Here is a 15,838-nt window from a genome sequence, read left to right on the forward strand (position 1 = left end):
TGCACACTTTTCTCTCCATTTATTTTGAAGCCTTGAATGAAAACCTGTGTAAAGAGAAGCTTTTTTGCCCCTTGGGGCAGGATGGCTTTATTTGACATTAGACACCCCTCTAAAATGGTGCTAAAAGCGTGAACAAAAGCAAAGCCTAGGGCGTGGATGGCCTTACTTTTGTCATGCATGACAGTGACAGTGACCTGTCACTGGTCTTTCAAGCTTTTAATTGGAGTGGAAACCTCAAGGCTTGTCTTCGTTTCCTCGTGAAGTGTGTTCGTGGGGCAGTTCTGGGGTGACTCCCGGCCCACAGTCCTGTTTACCTCGCCTCTTCAGCAGGGCCTCCCTGGACTGATGGCTGTTGGCTGAGTCCCCAGGTACTTTTGGGGCAAAACTGTTATGTTAAAACCACCTGCCATCTGTTGGTGAAAATGTTTTGGATACTGAATGATGAGTCACTTATTCGTCCTGCTGTTCCTTCTGCTGCCAGGACTGATTTACCCACTGGACTCCGTCAGGGGTACAGTAGAATAACTTGTCATGAAGCTCTGTCCTATGCAAAGTTCACATCCCTAATGAGCGATCCTGCATCGCTAGAAAAGGCTGAGGGGGCGGTGGGGAAGAGTTCCCTTCGCGTTTCCACAAGGTGGGGTGAAGAGTGGGTAGTGACCTGGCCTGGTCCTCGCCCCAGGATCCTTCCGGGTAAAGTTACAGCTGCCGCCTTCAGCTGGTCCGAGTCCAGAGATGGTTCCACATTTTCCCGCCGATGTTCCTTTGCTAGGGTGCCCACGCCTGTCACCAAGCGTGTAGCACAGGGTATGCCCTTCCATGACTGTTGGTTAAATGAGTGACTCAGGTCTGTGACCGCACAGTGGGCAAACTTCAGACCTACCCCGGGCCACCAAGAGCAGTGTGCAGGGCCCACTGGACCAGGGCACCTGATTGGCAGTGCCACACGCAGAGCCAAGAACTCTGAAATTCTCACGCAGCCTGTTCTTGCCAACCTCAAAAGGGGAGTACGTGGAATGATTTGGGGGAGAAATTCAGGAGCCTCTCCCCACACAGACGGGCTCAGTGCTCTGACAGAAGCGGGGAGCCGGAGCTGCGGGAAGGGTGGGCATCTGGGCACCTGGGGAAGGCACTGGGATCTAGCAGCAGAGCCAAGTGCTTGGCCAAGAGGGAGAGTGAAGCTGGGGTGAACAAGTCCCTCTGTCCACGAGTGTGCGGTGGCTCAAGTCTTGGGCTGAAATAAGAAGACGTGTTTCTCCACTGACTCAGTTTCATGCAAATGGATTTTTATTGTTAGTATCATCATCTTTCATCCCTGCACAAATGTGGATTAAAGTGTTTCAAATCTAGCTTTGTTCGCATATCCCAAACTATCCTAAACTATTTCTATGCTCTATGCCTTCCATTTTTTCCCACCACCGCAAAGTCTAAGTTCAACAGCAGTAGCAAAACCCCAAGTGTGAACAGTCTGCCTCTTTCAAGCATGCTCCATTTCACTGCGATCTAAAGATTTCCTGCCTGGAGAAGTTACCGAGTCCCAGGTGGGTGGGATTTTATTCTTACCGCAGAGTAGGTGTGAGTTTGTGGGAGGCTCTTCCCCCAGCCTCCTAGATCAGAGGCAGAATTAATGTGCTTGAGTCCTGGGTGGGAGGTGAAACTCCTGTACTGTGAGTTCCAGGCTCAAGTCACCAGGCCCTTCTGCGTGGTCAGCAGCGGGGGGATGTGGCCCATCGCGTGGGCCTGCCCAAGGCACCACAAGCTGATCTTTGCAGACAAAGGAGCGGCTGACCAAATGGTATTTGGTATCTTAATAAGAAACTTGGCAAAATGTTCCAAAATAACCTATTCTAGAATGATCTGGGCGGCGTGGGATGCAGTTGGGACAAGATGAGCCTTCTTCAGAGGGAGCGATGTTGCGATTCATCTCCATGGCTAAGTATCGATTTGCTGGAAGTAACACTTCCAACCAGAGTCCTAATCTGTGCACAAGATGCACGTGTTGTAGAGGTGGCAACACTAGGACGCTTCTAGACCGCCTGCCTCCACTGGGTACCTAGGAGGCAGGGTTGCGTGTTAGCACTCAGGGCTGTGTGATGGCCGGGCTCGGGGAGGACAGGTCTCCCCTACCCTGGGTGGTGCTTTGGCCATAAACGGGATCCAGATGAGACGGGGGAGTCTTGCTGAGCTCACAACACAAGAGAACTTTGGCAAATGTCCATATCACCACTCTGGAGTAGGAGAAATGCGACTCTGAGGTCTGCAACACAGCTACAGGCGTCATGCTCATCAACCAGACGTTTGGGCACATGGACTCTTAGCACAGGCACAGCAAAGTGACACCAGCCCGAGGAGGCCTCTTCCTCCAGAGGATTCTAAATCAGAGAACAGGGTACCGCCATCCTTTCAAGGGAGCCTCCGTGTTGGAAGTAGAGAAGACACTGAAACTGGGGATCAGACAACGTATCCACACCCAGGTAAGCCAAGGGGGGCTTTCCTACACACTCTGCAGACTTGCAGGTGTGTGCAATTTAAAAACAAAAGATTCCATTACTTACAAAAGCAAAGGACGTCAGATTACGCTGGCTTTTCTCAGTCTGGGAAAAATTTTGTACACAGGGAGTAGCTACCAAAAATTGTAGACCTGGTCAATCTCTACTAAAAGTAAAGTAGCTACTGGATAATCTATGCTTGTGGAAGGGATTTACTTTCCAGCTCTCAGGCTCTTTTAAGAAATGTATTGGGGGGTTTGTATTAGCTAAAGGCCTATTATTTCCTCAGAAATGACCTCACACAAATGGCAATCCCCAAGAAACTCGGGCCACCCAAGCCTGGCAAAGAGGCTGCTCCCAAGATAGGGTCAACTGCCTGTTTCTTAAAGATGCTGGCAAGAAACACAAACGCCAGTGCAGTATTTCTGGTTATTGACCAGAGCAGAGTCCTCTCTGTGAAGTGTTTAATCCTACATCAAATACAGAAAGGCAAACCACTGGCTTCAAGAGAGCATGAGTTCACTGTAAGGGCAGGCAGCTGCTTCAGAAAAGGATCCAAGGAGAAAAGAAAGCCTGGTCACAGCTGCTCCAGGAACAGCCTTGCTAACTTGACACTTCACTCCAGCGGTGGGGAGAATTTAATGGCTGGAGGAGGAGAACCTTCTTAATGAACTTGGGGCATGTGCCGATTTCACTGCTTCAAAGAAGCCGCTCAGAGGGCGAGCATCCCAGGAGTCACAGTGGTACCAGGTTCATATGGCACTTGGAACCAAGCTGCCTGGGAAGCCATGCCACCCAAGCATGCTCCTTGCTCAGAGACCCAGGACCCCAGCTGGGTGGCGGCGGACTCAGGGCCACCCCTCTCCATCTTCCTGTGAGATGCCCAGCACTGACTTGTGGGGGATTCTGCACTCCTGCAGAGACTTGGTGAGGTCAGAGAAACGTCTCCTGGGCACTTCCATAGTCTCAATGCTGCAGCGTTGGTAGGTGGCCTTGTTCTTGTGTTCTGCCACAGCGACAACAGTTTGCAAGGCATCGGTTGGCCGGAAATGGCGGACGAACCTTCGGCCTGATGGTGACCTGACAGCCAGCAGCAGCCTTGGCTCCTGATCTGATGGTTCCTCCAGGTCTCTGGCCCTGTAGGAACTTTGTCTCATGGTCTGGACGACAAATTTCCTCTCCAGGGAATGAGGTTGGGCTCTGGAATCTTCTTCGCTCGTCTTCACAGTGCAGGTCTGCTCTTGGTAGGGAGCCTGGATGCTGCTCAGCTGCAGGGAGCCAGCCTTCTTAGCTATGGTTTCCACGGCCCCCTCCTCCACGGTCTTCCTGTTGATGGAAGGAAGGACTGGGTATTTGTTGAGGGAAGAGGAAGCCCCGATGGGCGCTTGTTGCCGCAGCTCCGGGATCTCATTGGGAGCTCCCTGACTTGGAGATTTGGGCGTGCAGACCCCCAGTTTCTGGCTGCTTGGCGACTCGCAGGGAACAGCTGGAGGCGGAGAGGATGGTGTGCGGCGGGAGCGCCCCTCTGGGCCCTGGGGTTTGTGCAGACTTGGCCGAGTCCGGCCCTTGGCGGATTTGGGCCTTATGACGTGCATGCTGGGCGAGTTCGGCTGCCAAATGAAGCTGTCAGCTGCTGTGCCAACAACAGGGCTGCATTCAGGGGCAATATTCACAGGGGCTTCTGTGGCCATTGCTTCTCAAGATTCTAAGGAAGCAGGAGAAAAAAGGAGGCTGTAAGTTAAACTTTCTGGGACTTCTGGATCCAAACCATCCACCCCCAGGGGCCAGAATAAGGATTGACCACAATGCCAGGGGGTGGGGGGAGCTTCTCTCTGAATTTCTGGCATCTGGAGAAGCGCAGCAATTCATTCATTCATTCATTCATTAGTTCATTCATTCATTTCCAGCACTGGAATGTATCAGTGAATCAAAGTTCTTGCAGCTTGAATTATCACAGTGAGGAAAGACTGGTGTTAAACCCACAAGTAAACAGCTATTTTCAAAGAGTAATAACCACTATGAGGAAAATAAAGCATTGCACTGGAGAGTGACTAGGGTGGGAGACTAACTCGTATTCTTACGGTGGCGGGGGGGCATGGGGTGGCTTTAAACTGAAAGACCAGAATGATGAGAAGGAATGAGCCGTGTTACAATACAGAGCCGGGGTCGGCGAGCTTTCTCTGTCAATAGTTTTGGCTGTGGGAGCCACGTGGTCTCTGACCCAACCACTCAGCCCTGCCACTGTAGCCTGGGACGGCCGCAGACAACAGGTAGACAAAGGACTGCCACTGTGTTCCGATGAATCTCTATTCACAAAGATCAAGGTGGGCCAGATTTGGTCCACAGGACACAGTTTGCCCACCATTGATGGAGGGGAAAGTGTCTGTTGAGGGAAGAGGGTCAAGTCCTGAGTCAGGGCCTGGCTAGATGCGCTCCCGGAATCTGCCGGGCCCCGGGGTGGGGAGTACTCCCTAGGGGTGGCCTATTCCATCTGACGGACAACAGACGTGGAGGCACAGCCTTATCAGGCGCTGTCTTTGCTCAAAAGAGCAGAAGTGACCCTGTTAAGTTACTCAGCAGGGAAACCAGGCTCAGGGTTACTCAAGAGCCGAGCGGCAGACCCATGAGGCCCCCTGCACAGAGCTGGAGAGCTTCCTGCACCTGACAGCGCTTGGCTCTGGCCGGTGATCCCTGGGGAAGAGCCCCCCTCCAGATCCCCATTTTCCCTTTCTCCTCTCACTGTTTCCTTCCTCTTTTCCATCCACCCAGAGCTTGTCCTTACTTTATTTCCCTCTCTGCTATCCTTTCATTCAGCCTGGCTAGGTGTCTCTGCACAAATCACTTCACTCAGTGTCCCCCACTGCCCTCACCTTGTCATCGGGCGGGGGGAGAGGGGCAGGAGACCCCGCTGTTGATCCTCCCATTGGCCAGGACTCACAGGGAGGTACTGAGGTTCTGGACCAGGGCGTGGCAGTCCCTCTCCATAAGTGGCCAGACAGTAAATACTCTGGCTTTGGGGACCACAGTGTGTCATAACTACTCACCTCTGCCTTTGCAGTGTGAGCCGCCAGGGGCAGGATGTAAGTGAGTGGGTGTGGCTGTGTTCCAAGAAAACCTCCTTTATGGACACTGACATTTGAATTTTATCTAATTTTCATGTGGCACATGATATTCTTCTTTTAGTTTTTTTTTTTTCCAACCATTAAAAGTGTAAAAGCTACTCTTAGCTTATGAGCCACATAGAAACGGGTGGTGGGCCATCATTTTTCAAACCCTGTCCTAGGCCAACACCAAAGGGGACTGTGGGCGCACACGCATCCTATAGATGTGAGAGCTAGAAAGGCAGAGCAAATGCCCCGAGGTAACCAAGCCAGCTAGTGGCAGAGCCTGAAACAGACCTCAGGTCCCGACACCCAGTCCTGTTCTTGAGGGCTGGGCTTCGCCTTTGCCCCAGCACTTATCCCATCTGTCTCTCTGTTAGCTGTTTGCATTTCTTCTTTTCAACCACCTTGTAAACATTTTGAGGAATGCTGGATTTGTCTCTCCCACACCCTGGGTTTGGGGGTGCTTGTGAAGTCACATAGAAGCCATGCTCTGAGGCCCCACGGGAAGCGTGAGCATTTCTTGGTGCAGGCGTGGAACCGCCAAATCGGGTCTGCTCCTGTTTCCTCGCCACCGTGGTGGCCCTGTCACTCACACAGTTACTATCACCATTTCTTCCCAGTCCCCGGTCCTGTCCTTCCCAGGATTCTGTAACGTCCTGGGCTCCCTGCCTCCCTCTGAATTCTGACCACTACTGTGACCATGGCGCTCTCCATCCGCAGGCTGACCAGCTCTCTCCCGGCCCTCTAAAGACCTTCTGGTAGCTTCTCAGAGCCTTGTGGTCTACGAGAAGCAGCATGTTTGGGAGCAAAGGGCACGGGCCCAGTGACATAAGACCTGGGTTCCAGTTCAGGCCCTGTGGAGAGCTCGCTGGGTGACCATGGCACAGTCATTCTCCCTTTCCGGTACGTCGCTTTTCCTCATCTACAGAATAGCAATATGACCTTGAAAACATTATTTAACCTGCGAAATCCAAACATCAGCCTCTTTATCTGCAATATGAGGATAGAAATACTGTAGGTAAGGCTGTAAGCGCCAGGCTTGGTGCATAGCAAAGACTTAATTAAGTGGTAAGGTTTTTATGCTTTGGTTCTGATTTTCTGCTTATTCAGTGCTTCCTATTATCTTAGGTCCAAAAGTCTTACCTGTTGCTTCAGAGCTTTCCCCCAGGGCGTCTGTGGTGGGTCTCCTCCCCGTCACCTGGAACCAGCTGGGTGAACCAGGGACTCCCACCTGCCCCACCCACTGCCCAGAAGTGCCAGAAGGTGGGCTTCAGCGAGCTGCTACCTATGAAACTGCCTCCAAAAAGGCTTTCTGATATATCCCTTCCAATTCCACACTTGAATTATATACTCATGTCACATTCACTTACTCCAAGCTGCCATCCTCACACAACCCTGAGCCATGCAACTCACGCCCCTTAGCTCTACCCCCCGGCATGACCACTCTGTGCATAGGACCACAATGGCCAGAGCTTAGGGTGCCTCCCCTTCCTCTCCATGAAAACCACAGCTGAACAAAACACAATGTCCCTATGTGTTCCTGAAGTCCTACTCGGTTCAGAGTCTGCCTTCTCTTTCTGAACTGAAAGGCCTCTCTGTTTGCTCCATTCTGCTCCCAGACCAAGTCTGCATCCACACTCACACTCCCATTTTTCCACTGCTTGTCTTTCGCATCCAGTTTGGCCGCCGGCAGTTCAGGAGCTGTCTCCTTGGTGTCCACAAAGCCTATCCAGCTCCTTGTTATTTTCGTCTATTTTCTGATCAACTGTGAAGAATGTGGGGTTTTTTTTTTTTTCCCCTTTACTTTTAGTTGAGTGCTAAAGTCTTTCACTTGTAATTAAGCAGCTTGGCGCTTGAACTCAGGGAGGCATGAGAAGCTCATAACTGTCCAACTGTTCTGTCCAAGATAAACTCAACTGGTAAACCAACTCCCCCTCTCCGCCCACCCTCCCTGCCGCCCAGGAACGGCTATTAATTTGCCACAGCTTCGACAGAATTATCACAGACTTGCCTTCTAACTCCCACACATGCCTGGGGAAGGCTCAACTGTCAGTAAGTTTGGTAACTTAGAAACCTCTTCCTTAACAACTCTGATGGGGAAAGTCATGTGTTCTCACAGGCTCTCTGCTGGATTATTTTTAGCCGTCAAACTTGAGTGTGTGTGTGCACTTTCTACACCTTTTGGTTCTATATAATTATCCACGTTCAGGGGGTGTCATATTCAAGACACCCTGGTCATAAGATAACATGACTGCGAGCTATCTCAGAGAAAAACCGCAATTATGACTAATTCCGACAAGCCCACTCATGGTTATTTAGAGACTAACACCTCCTTCAGGTAGAACCGTTCCATAGAACCTGCTTTCATCACCCGCTGCCTCCTCCCGAGTGCAGGGACCATCTGCTACATGGAGGGAACACCAGCTCTCCCCAGCCCTCTATCACATGGAGAGGGGAGGTGGGGGAAACAGGTGTTTGGGGACCTGGGCCAACTGTGCCTCTCCATTCACACGATGGGTCTCGAACTCTGCCTGCCCTCCTCCGTCTGGGAAGGCTTCTGTAGCACCCATTCCCCAACCCTGCTCAGCTCACTTCACCACCTCTAGGCCTGGCAGACTCTCAACCACAAAGGGATTTGACAAGATCTAGGCGTGGGCTTCCATCAAGCTGCCAGCTGAATGGGCAAGTGGCCTGTTTACTTAAACATAATAGCTGCACCCCAGAGGCCTGCTAGGAGTCAGGAAACAAACATTGATAGTGGTTTCCAAGGAACTGTCAAACAGGCAGGTGCCTTATTCCTTAAGATAAATCGCCAAATCGACTGGAAAGAAGGAAAATTTGATAGGAGCTGCTAAAGCCATATTCCTGCTTTCCAAAGGAGCCAACCCCCCACCACAGGGTCAGACCACCCTATTTAACTCACAACCCAAATCTAAACCTACAGTAAATGCAGTAAAATACAACCACCCACATACCATCTGCTGGCATATACCAAGGCTGCATACACTTGCATTGGTCTTTTAAAAATGTTTATCAGTTAATAGTATCCCCTGCCAATCCCCACCCCTCCTTGTGAGGCTTTCAGGATGAAAATGCTCAGAAGAACCCACAGGAGATGGCAGTTGGCCTGAGAATGAGAAAACTTTGGTACCATTCCCAGTTCTACCCAGGACTAATGGTTAGAATACACTGTCCTATGCGGAGTGCCAGGTTTAAAAGGGGAGTAGAGAAATTGGACCACAAGCCACCAAATGATCAAAGGTTTGGGAAAGGAATTGGGGACGATTCCAACAGCAGTGGGGGAGGGGGGCTGGGTATCACGGGTAGGTGGAGGGGAAGAGTTCAATTATTTCCAAGTACTGGCGGCACTGGAAAGAAGTAAGCTTGAGCAGTTAGAGGGATGTAGGGGGAGGAGCAAGAAAGCCTCTAGAAAGCGAGAGTTGACTTGGGTGAAGGAGCGCTGGTCTGGGGGAGGCTCAGATCTGGTTCCGGTCTCAGTGTGACCGGACCTCCCCTTGGCCGTCTGGGTCTGAGGCCGGTCTGTGCTGCTCAGGCAGGCGGGCATGTCCCTACCGGTCCCTCGGCCCCTCCGCTTCCGCAGAGCCCGGGAGCTGTCCCACTCCGACAACGGTGAGCTCGGGCCAGGCTGGCTTTGCCCGTGGGGAGGAGCCGCTTCCCTCCTGGCCCCTGTCCTGTCTCCCCCGTTCGGTTCTCCTCCTGGGGCCGGGCCTGGCCTCCCCCGGCCCCTCCCAGGCCTCGGCAGGCCGGAGCCAGACGCGCTCACCTCGCTGCTCAGCTCCATCCGCCGCCGCCGTCGCCGGGCTCCATCCGGCTGGTAAACAGCCCGGGTCTCCCGGGCAACCTCGCCGGTGGGCGGCCACGTGCTTCCGGTGAACGGGCCTGGCGGGGGTGGGGTGGGGTGGGGGCTGGGCGCGGGGCGGAGGCCCTAGGAGGCGCCTGAGACCCAGGCCTGGCCTCCCCTGCCTCCTCTGTGCCTCCCCTCGGCCTGACTCGCTGCTCCCTCGTCTCCTGGGGGAGAGGGAGTCCTGGGGGCGCAGACCCCTGGCCTGGGGTCCGGGGGTATCAGTCCCCCCTGCTTCAAACCGTTTTGTGACCCTCTTCGTGCCCTGGGTTTCCAGAAGTAGCTACTGGCCTGTGATTCTTGCGAACTCTAGAAGGAGTGGCTGCTTTTAGGGCATCTGGTTGAGTCGGGGACCACCCATCTGTGCTCAGTGCAACCGTTTCAACACCAGTTCCTTGACCTCATTTCCACATCAGCCTCCCACTCCTGGGCCACATCCGAAACCTTGTCGACTACATCGACACCTGCTTTGACCTTCTAACCATGACCGCTTACACTTCCAGCAGCTCCAGCCACTTCCACCACATTTGTCTGTCAACACCTTCCAGACTCCCTCCCATTGCCCTCTCTGCTTTCTCCCTATCAACCTGCTTCTTCCCTAACCTGTTGGGTTCAAGCTTCATCACCTCAGCCACTCTCCTGCAAGAATCCATGCCCTTATCCTGCTGTTTTTCCATCACTCCCACCTGGTGAAACCCCAGCCGGTACACCTACACCTACACCACCAAGGTACTGCAGAAATCCTGACTGGCAACAGACATTGATGCAATGGAAACAGAGGGACCTCACTGGGACTCTTAACCCTACACAGAAATCCTTTCTCTTCCCCAGCTGAGTTTTGACTCCTTTCTCCTCAGTGGCTATTTCAAACCTTGTCCTTCCTCTCTCCTGAAGTCTCTCATCTCTCCCCATTCCTTCTCCAACTCAGAAGATATCCTTACGTCCCTCTTCAGAGAGAAAATTGAAGCCATCAGGTGGAAACTTTCTCAGCTTTCTGCCATCAGACCTTCAAACTTGCCTACTTTTATCTCCTTACTTTCCTCCCTTCCTCCTGGTCTAATGGGAGGAGACCCACCCTCTGATTCCATCCAAGACTGACTGCTGCCCTCCAGGGCTTCCCTGAAGCCACAGGGTCACCATGTACACACCCTCATCATATTCCAGGCCTTTGCTCCTACTGTCCCCTTGCCTAGAAGATTCTTCTCCACCCTCCCCAACCCTTCATCCCCTTCCTTTGCCTAATGCCCACTTACCCTTCAGATCCCAACTTAATGGATGAAGACTTTCTTCCAGGAAATAAGGTAGCTTCAGAAGGAGTACTAACTGGACTCTTGTCTGCCAGGCACTGTTCTAGACTCTTGGGATTTGCAGATGAATAACTAGTAACTATATCATTAGAAGATAATGTTAGTAGACATTCAGGAACCATGGTATTACAGGAAAGAATTCGAATTCACTACCTAGTGTTGTGGCAGAATATTTGCTATCTTGTCTATCCCAGATGCACCGACACAGGATTGTAACAGCCTAGCTCCAACCCTCCTACAAGATGCTCACAATTGGCTGAGGTGACAAGTCGCATGGCCATAAGGAGGTACAAATGAGATTCTTTTCAGGTCAGTTTGAGCCAAGGGTAGAAGAACAGTACAAGTTGGACGTGATTATGTGCCACGTGATCGGCCCGGACAGGAAGCCCTCTGGGGGTCTGGGAAGGAGGGGACCGTTTCAGCAGTGGCATTTCTGCCCATCTCAGAAAAGAAGCACCTGATCTGTGGGAGCTGCTAGTGATGGGCTGGGCTGGGTGGGCCTTCTGCTAGGGTCACCCCCTCACCCACCCTGGACATCTAGAGAGGCATCGAAGGACGCGAGAAGGTGCAGGAGGTAGAGGTTTGAGGAGCTGATGGTTTTGCAGCTTTGTGCTGGCGGCTGGCTTCTTGTAAAGGGTTCTGTCAGAACTATCTAAGCAAGGCTCTTCAGCCCTGCAACACCCACCCCAAAAAGACTAAAGTGGATTCTTCATCAGCTATTTTCATATCACCTAAGAATTATGCAATCTTTTGGGAAATCAAATTGGCTTGTCACCCCGTTTGTGTGTGTGAGTGTGTTTGAGTGCGTCTGTGTGTGTGTGTGTGTGTGTGTGTGTGTGTGTGTATCCCCACGGGGGCATGCACTGAAATGGTGCTCAGCCTGGGATCTGTTTAATATTCAGCCATGTGTGCTTTTTGCTCCCAGGTGCCGTGTACTGCTCAGCCCTAGGGGGAGGCTAGAGGGAAGAAAAGGAAGCTGGCCAGCCAGTTGCTTTGCCTGCGGGCTCCTTAAAGAGATGGCTGACTCTCTGCCTTCCTCCCTCCTCCTTTGAAGAGGCTATCTTTAAAGGATGACCCTGTAATGCCAGGTCTCTGGCCCTCATACACGGTGGATTCTCAGTAAACGTGGCTGGAGGGCACTGCCCTGCCAGCTTCAGGGTAGACTCACCTCCTTTCCAGCCGTGGGTCTCTCTACCCCCTCACCTCTCTCCCTAGGCTCCAGTTAGCTTGTTCCCCCAGTGGGTCCTCAGCCGTTTCATCTCTAGATTCTGTGCACCTGCATGCCTGACCCTGCTCCCTTCCTTGAAGTTAATCCAAATGTAGTGATCCTTCAAGGCCCGTCTTTAAAGTCACCTGCTTTCTTCAAGGCCTTTCCTGACCACCCCCCTACCACACAAACAGACACACACACACACACACACACACAAACTTACACCCATGAGTTTTCTCTGATCCCCTCTGGTCCGGTGGAACACACCCAAGACGGCACCATGCGTCCTCGCTGGGTCAGCTCCTCTGACCTACGTGATTTTCCTTCTTGCCAATGTAGTTGTAGAAAACAGTTGGACCTCAGGGTTCCCCATGTTAATCAGCGGCAGAGCAGTTTCAGAAACCCAGTCTGGCTGATTCCGATGCCCACCCTGGACTCCAGAGCCCCTCTCCCACCCTGGCATTCCCACCTGCCACTTTGCCTGTCTCCACCTGTTGTGTGGATCATGGGGTGGCAGGCACGGCCTCTGGAGTCAAGTCTTGAGTTTGAATCCCAGCCCCACCACTTGCTAGCTGAAGACCTTGAGTAACTGCTTTAACTTCCCTGGACCTCAGCTTCCACATCTTTAGGACGGGGAGGATAAGAATAGGATTGTCGTCAGGGTGCACGGAGATAACACATGTAAAGCTCTCAGCGCAGTGCGTGGCACGTGGTCAGTGCTGGGTGAGGGTTAACGGTCAGTATCACAGTGTTTTTCTCTTACAGATCACATCTCCTTCCGCAGGTTATGCACTCCTTGTGGGCAGGGACTTGCCTGAGTCCCCTGCTTTGCCCACACAGCCCCTGCTTGGTGGTCGGTGCTTAGCAAATGAGAATTAAATTGATAATGATGGTGACATTGATTGCACAGCTGGCTTTTCTATGGGAGATCCAGCAAGCCGCCAATTGGTATCCCCCAAGGGTATGTGGCTTGAAGTCTAAATGACCTCTCCCGGGGCTGGGCTGAAGGCAGGAGCTTCATTTCTTTAGCAGCTTGTCCCCAAAGAGCAATTGGCCTCTTTTAGAACTAGCAAATTCTAGATTTTGGAGTCTGTACTCAGTGTCCTACTCTGTCCTCAATCCCATTAGATGTGTCCACTGAGATCATAGATGACCTTCAAGCAGAGGGTGAACTGGGTGGATCCTCTGGCAAAGAGGCCAAGAGGCTGGCACAGCTGGTCAGTGTCTCCTGGTGAATCAGCTTCGTGAGGGGATGGCAAGAAAGACATTTCCAGATAATGACATTCGCCCCTTGAAGCACTGCAGTTGGTTTTTTTTTTTTTTTTCATTATTATTATTTCTGCTGTGTTATTGGAAAACATCCCAAAAATGTATTGCCTGCTTGCCGGTGTTCTTCAGCAAAGCACATCAAACATGGTAACTCACCTTGGCTACTGTTGACTAAGTACTTTCGCCATCGGGAGCTTGTTGAGTCTTGCCGGGAATCCATGGGGGGCCAGGATTATTGTCTCCTCCTTGCAGATGAAGACACTAAGGCTCAGGGAGCTTAAATGTCTCTGCCAGGCTGTGGGCCCTCTCTTTTCTCGGTGCCTGGAAGTCACTCACTGTGCTCCAGGTGCAATGCTGTTGATGTGGCTAGAACTGGCTCCCACCCTCAGTGGCCCCCGGGCTCGCAGGCTTGGTCGGTTACCACTGTAACCATTCCTCCCTGTCCCTTGCCTTCCTGCTGAGAGCAGCGGCTGTAGTTCCATTCCTGTTCAACTTCGGGGTCTGAGAGAAAAAGAGGCTGGTACCTTGCTAGAAGTTGGTCTCAAATAGGAGCATGGAGGCGTGTCCCTGGATGCTTGGGGCCATCTTTGGTTTTGTTTTCTCAGCTGTATTTCAGAGAGGTACAGTGCTTGACTCGGGGACCCACAGGTAAGCAAGAGAAACGCTTAGGGGTTAGAGGTGCTGCCTTTGGAGTCAGACACACCTGGGTTAAGTCCTGGCTCTGTCCATTTGCGGGGCAAAGTACCTAACCTCTGCCGGTCTCCACTCCCTCATCTGCTAACTGGGGTTGATCCTCTGTGCCTCTTTGGAAAGACTGATAGAGGATTCAAGGAGAGAACCCATGTGCCGTGCTTAGCCCCATTCTGGTCCTCAGTGGTTGTAGCTTTCTTTTGATTTCTATGACTTGAAGCAGGATTGAACTCTGATCATTCATTCGTTCCTCAAATTTTTACTTGCTGCCCGCCTCTCCGCACCTAGGTTCCCTACCTACAAAATGAGGACACTAATAGTACTCATCCAGCTGGGGATATGAGGGCTTAATGAGTAAATGTGTGTGAAGCGCTCAGAAACCGTGCAAGGTATAAAATAAGTGAGACAAATGACACCCATCCTCATCATTCATATTAGTTGGTGCCGAGTACTGTGCTGGTTAGACTCCAGGTGAACAAAATAGAGTGACCTTTGACTTACGATCTTACAGGCTCTCTCCTTCTCCACGGGGAGAAAAGCCAACCAATGTTTCATCACTGTCCACTTAAGATGAATCGATGGGAGGGTAGGTTTCAGGGACCCGTCAGCTTGCTGGCTGCTGCCCTGGAGGCTGGCATAGGAATCATGCCTCATTCCCTACCATGTCTCCCCTTCATTCAGTCTCTGGGCCTCTGGCCCGGTGCTCTTGGTTAGGTTTGGAACATTCTCAAGCACCCTCGAAGGATTAGTCAAAGGGAGAGAATTCTGTCCATCTTGCCTGAGGCATAGCTGTGAAGGTCGGTCTGTGAAAAGGCTCTGCAGCCTTCCAAATGCCACAGGGAGCCAGGAGGTGGGGCAAGCCCTGGCCTTGGAGCTCCGGAGCAGAGGTTAGTTCTCGTCCCACTGCCTGGTAGCTGCATGGATCTTTTCAGGTCACTTCTCCTCTCTGAGTTGGTTTCTCAACTGTCAAATGGGGAAGTGATAGGCCCCACCTGGTGGGGTTATAATGCAGCAGAATACAAATTTAAGGTCATTCAAGGTCCCCTCATATTCCTCCTTCCTTTCAGAGGTAAGTTCCCCGCTCCCATCTCTGAGCTCAAAGGCATTTATTTACACAACCACCAGAGCAATGCTCATCACTATGCGTCAACTTAGATCGGCCTTCCTGGACCCAGACTCTGAGATGGAGAAGTGCATAGCCAGGAGGCTCCCTGGAGAGACACCTTGAGGAAGTGAACAATGCAGGATTGGGGACAGGCGGCAGCTGGCACACAGGGGTAGTTGCTGAGTCCACAGCTGGTCCTCCAGGATACTCTGGGCCTGGGATGGCCTCTCAGAGCTGCCCTGAAGGAGGCAAGGGGAGACCCCTTTATTTTATTTTTATTTTTATTTTTATTTATTGAAGTATAGTTGACAAGCAATATCATGTTAATTTCAGGTGTGCAACATAGCAAGTGACTAAATACATTAAGAAATGACCAACATGGCAGATCTATTAACCATCTGTCACCGTACAAAGTTATTACAAGATTATTAACTATATACCTTATGACTTATTTTATAACTGGAAATTTGTACCTCTCAATCTCCTTCAGCTATTTTGTTCAACCCCCCCACTTGTCTCCCCTCTGGCGACCACCTGTGTGTTCTCTGTATCTATGACTCTGTTTCTGCTCTGTTTGTTCATTTGTTTTGGTTTTTAGAAACCACATTTAAGTGAAATCATGTTGTCTTTCTCTGTCTGGCTTATTTCACTTGGCAAAATGCCCTCTAGGCCCATCCACGTTGTTGTAAATGGCAAAATATTATTCTTTATGGCTGAGTAATACTCCATTATATACATATACATGTATACATACACCACATCTTCTTTATCAATTTATCTATCGATGGACGCTCAGGTTGCT

General features: G+C 51.5%; 2 protein-coding genes across 4 annotated transcripts in view; one reads left to right on the forward strand and one right to left on the reverse strand.

The window, feature by feature from the left end:
* On the reverse strand, positions 1 to 9,518 carry UBXN10 (UBX domain protein 10). 2 transcript variants are annotated; one of them, XM_074377269.1, is made up of 2 exons: positions 9,378 to 9,518; positions 1 to 4,194 (listed from the first exon to the last, which is right to left on the reverse strand). In XM_074377269.1, the coding sequence occupies exon 2, from the start codon at positions 4,178 to 4,180 to the stop codon at positions 3,338 to 3,340; it is 843 nt and encodes a 280-aa protein (XP_074233370.1). In that variant the 5' UTR covers positions 4,181 to 4,194; positions 9,378 to 9,518; the 3' UTR covers positions 1 to 3,337. The 2 variants fall into 2 exon arrangements, with proteins under 2 accessions (XP_074233370.1, XP_074233371.1); XM_074377270.1 differs by lacking the exon at positions 9,378 to 9,518 and adding an exon at positions 9,167 to 9,371.
* The window catches only part of PLA2G2C (phospholipase A2 group IIC), a 22,494-nt gene continuing 15,188 nt past the window's right edge, over positions 8,533 to 15,838 (forward strand). The window contains exon 1 of one of the 2 annotated variants that reach the window (XM_010957435.3): positions 8,533 to 9,223. Coding sequence is in view for 1 of the 2 variants with exons in the window: in XM_074377271.1 (XP_074233372.1) it covers positions 13,795 to 13,889 (95 nt within the window). In the remaining variant the exon portion in view is untranslated. Of the gene's footprint in view, positions 9,224 to 13,546; positions 13,890 to 15,838 lie in introns of those variants that run through there. The other variant, XM_074377271.1, reaches the window with a different exon arrangement.

This window comes from Camelus bactrianus, chromosome 13 (assembly GCF_048773025.1).
Source record: "Camelus bactrianus isolate YW-2024 breed Bactrian camel chromosome 13, ASM4877302v1, whole genome shotgun sequence".
NCBI classification, from domain to species: Eukaryota; Metazoa; Chordata; class Mammalia; order Artiodactyla; family Camelidae; genus Camelus; species Camelus bactrianus.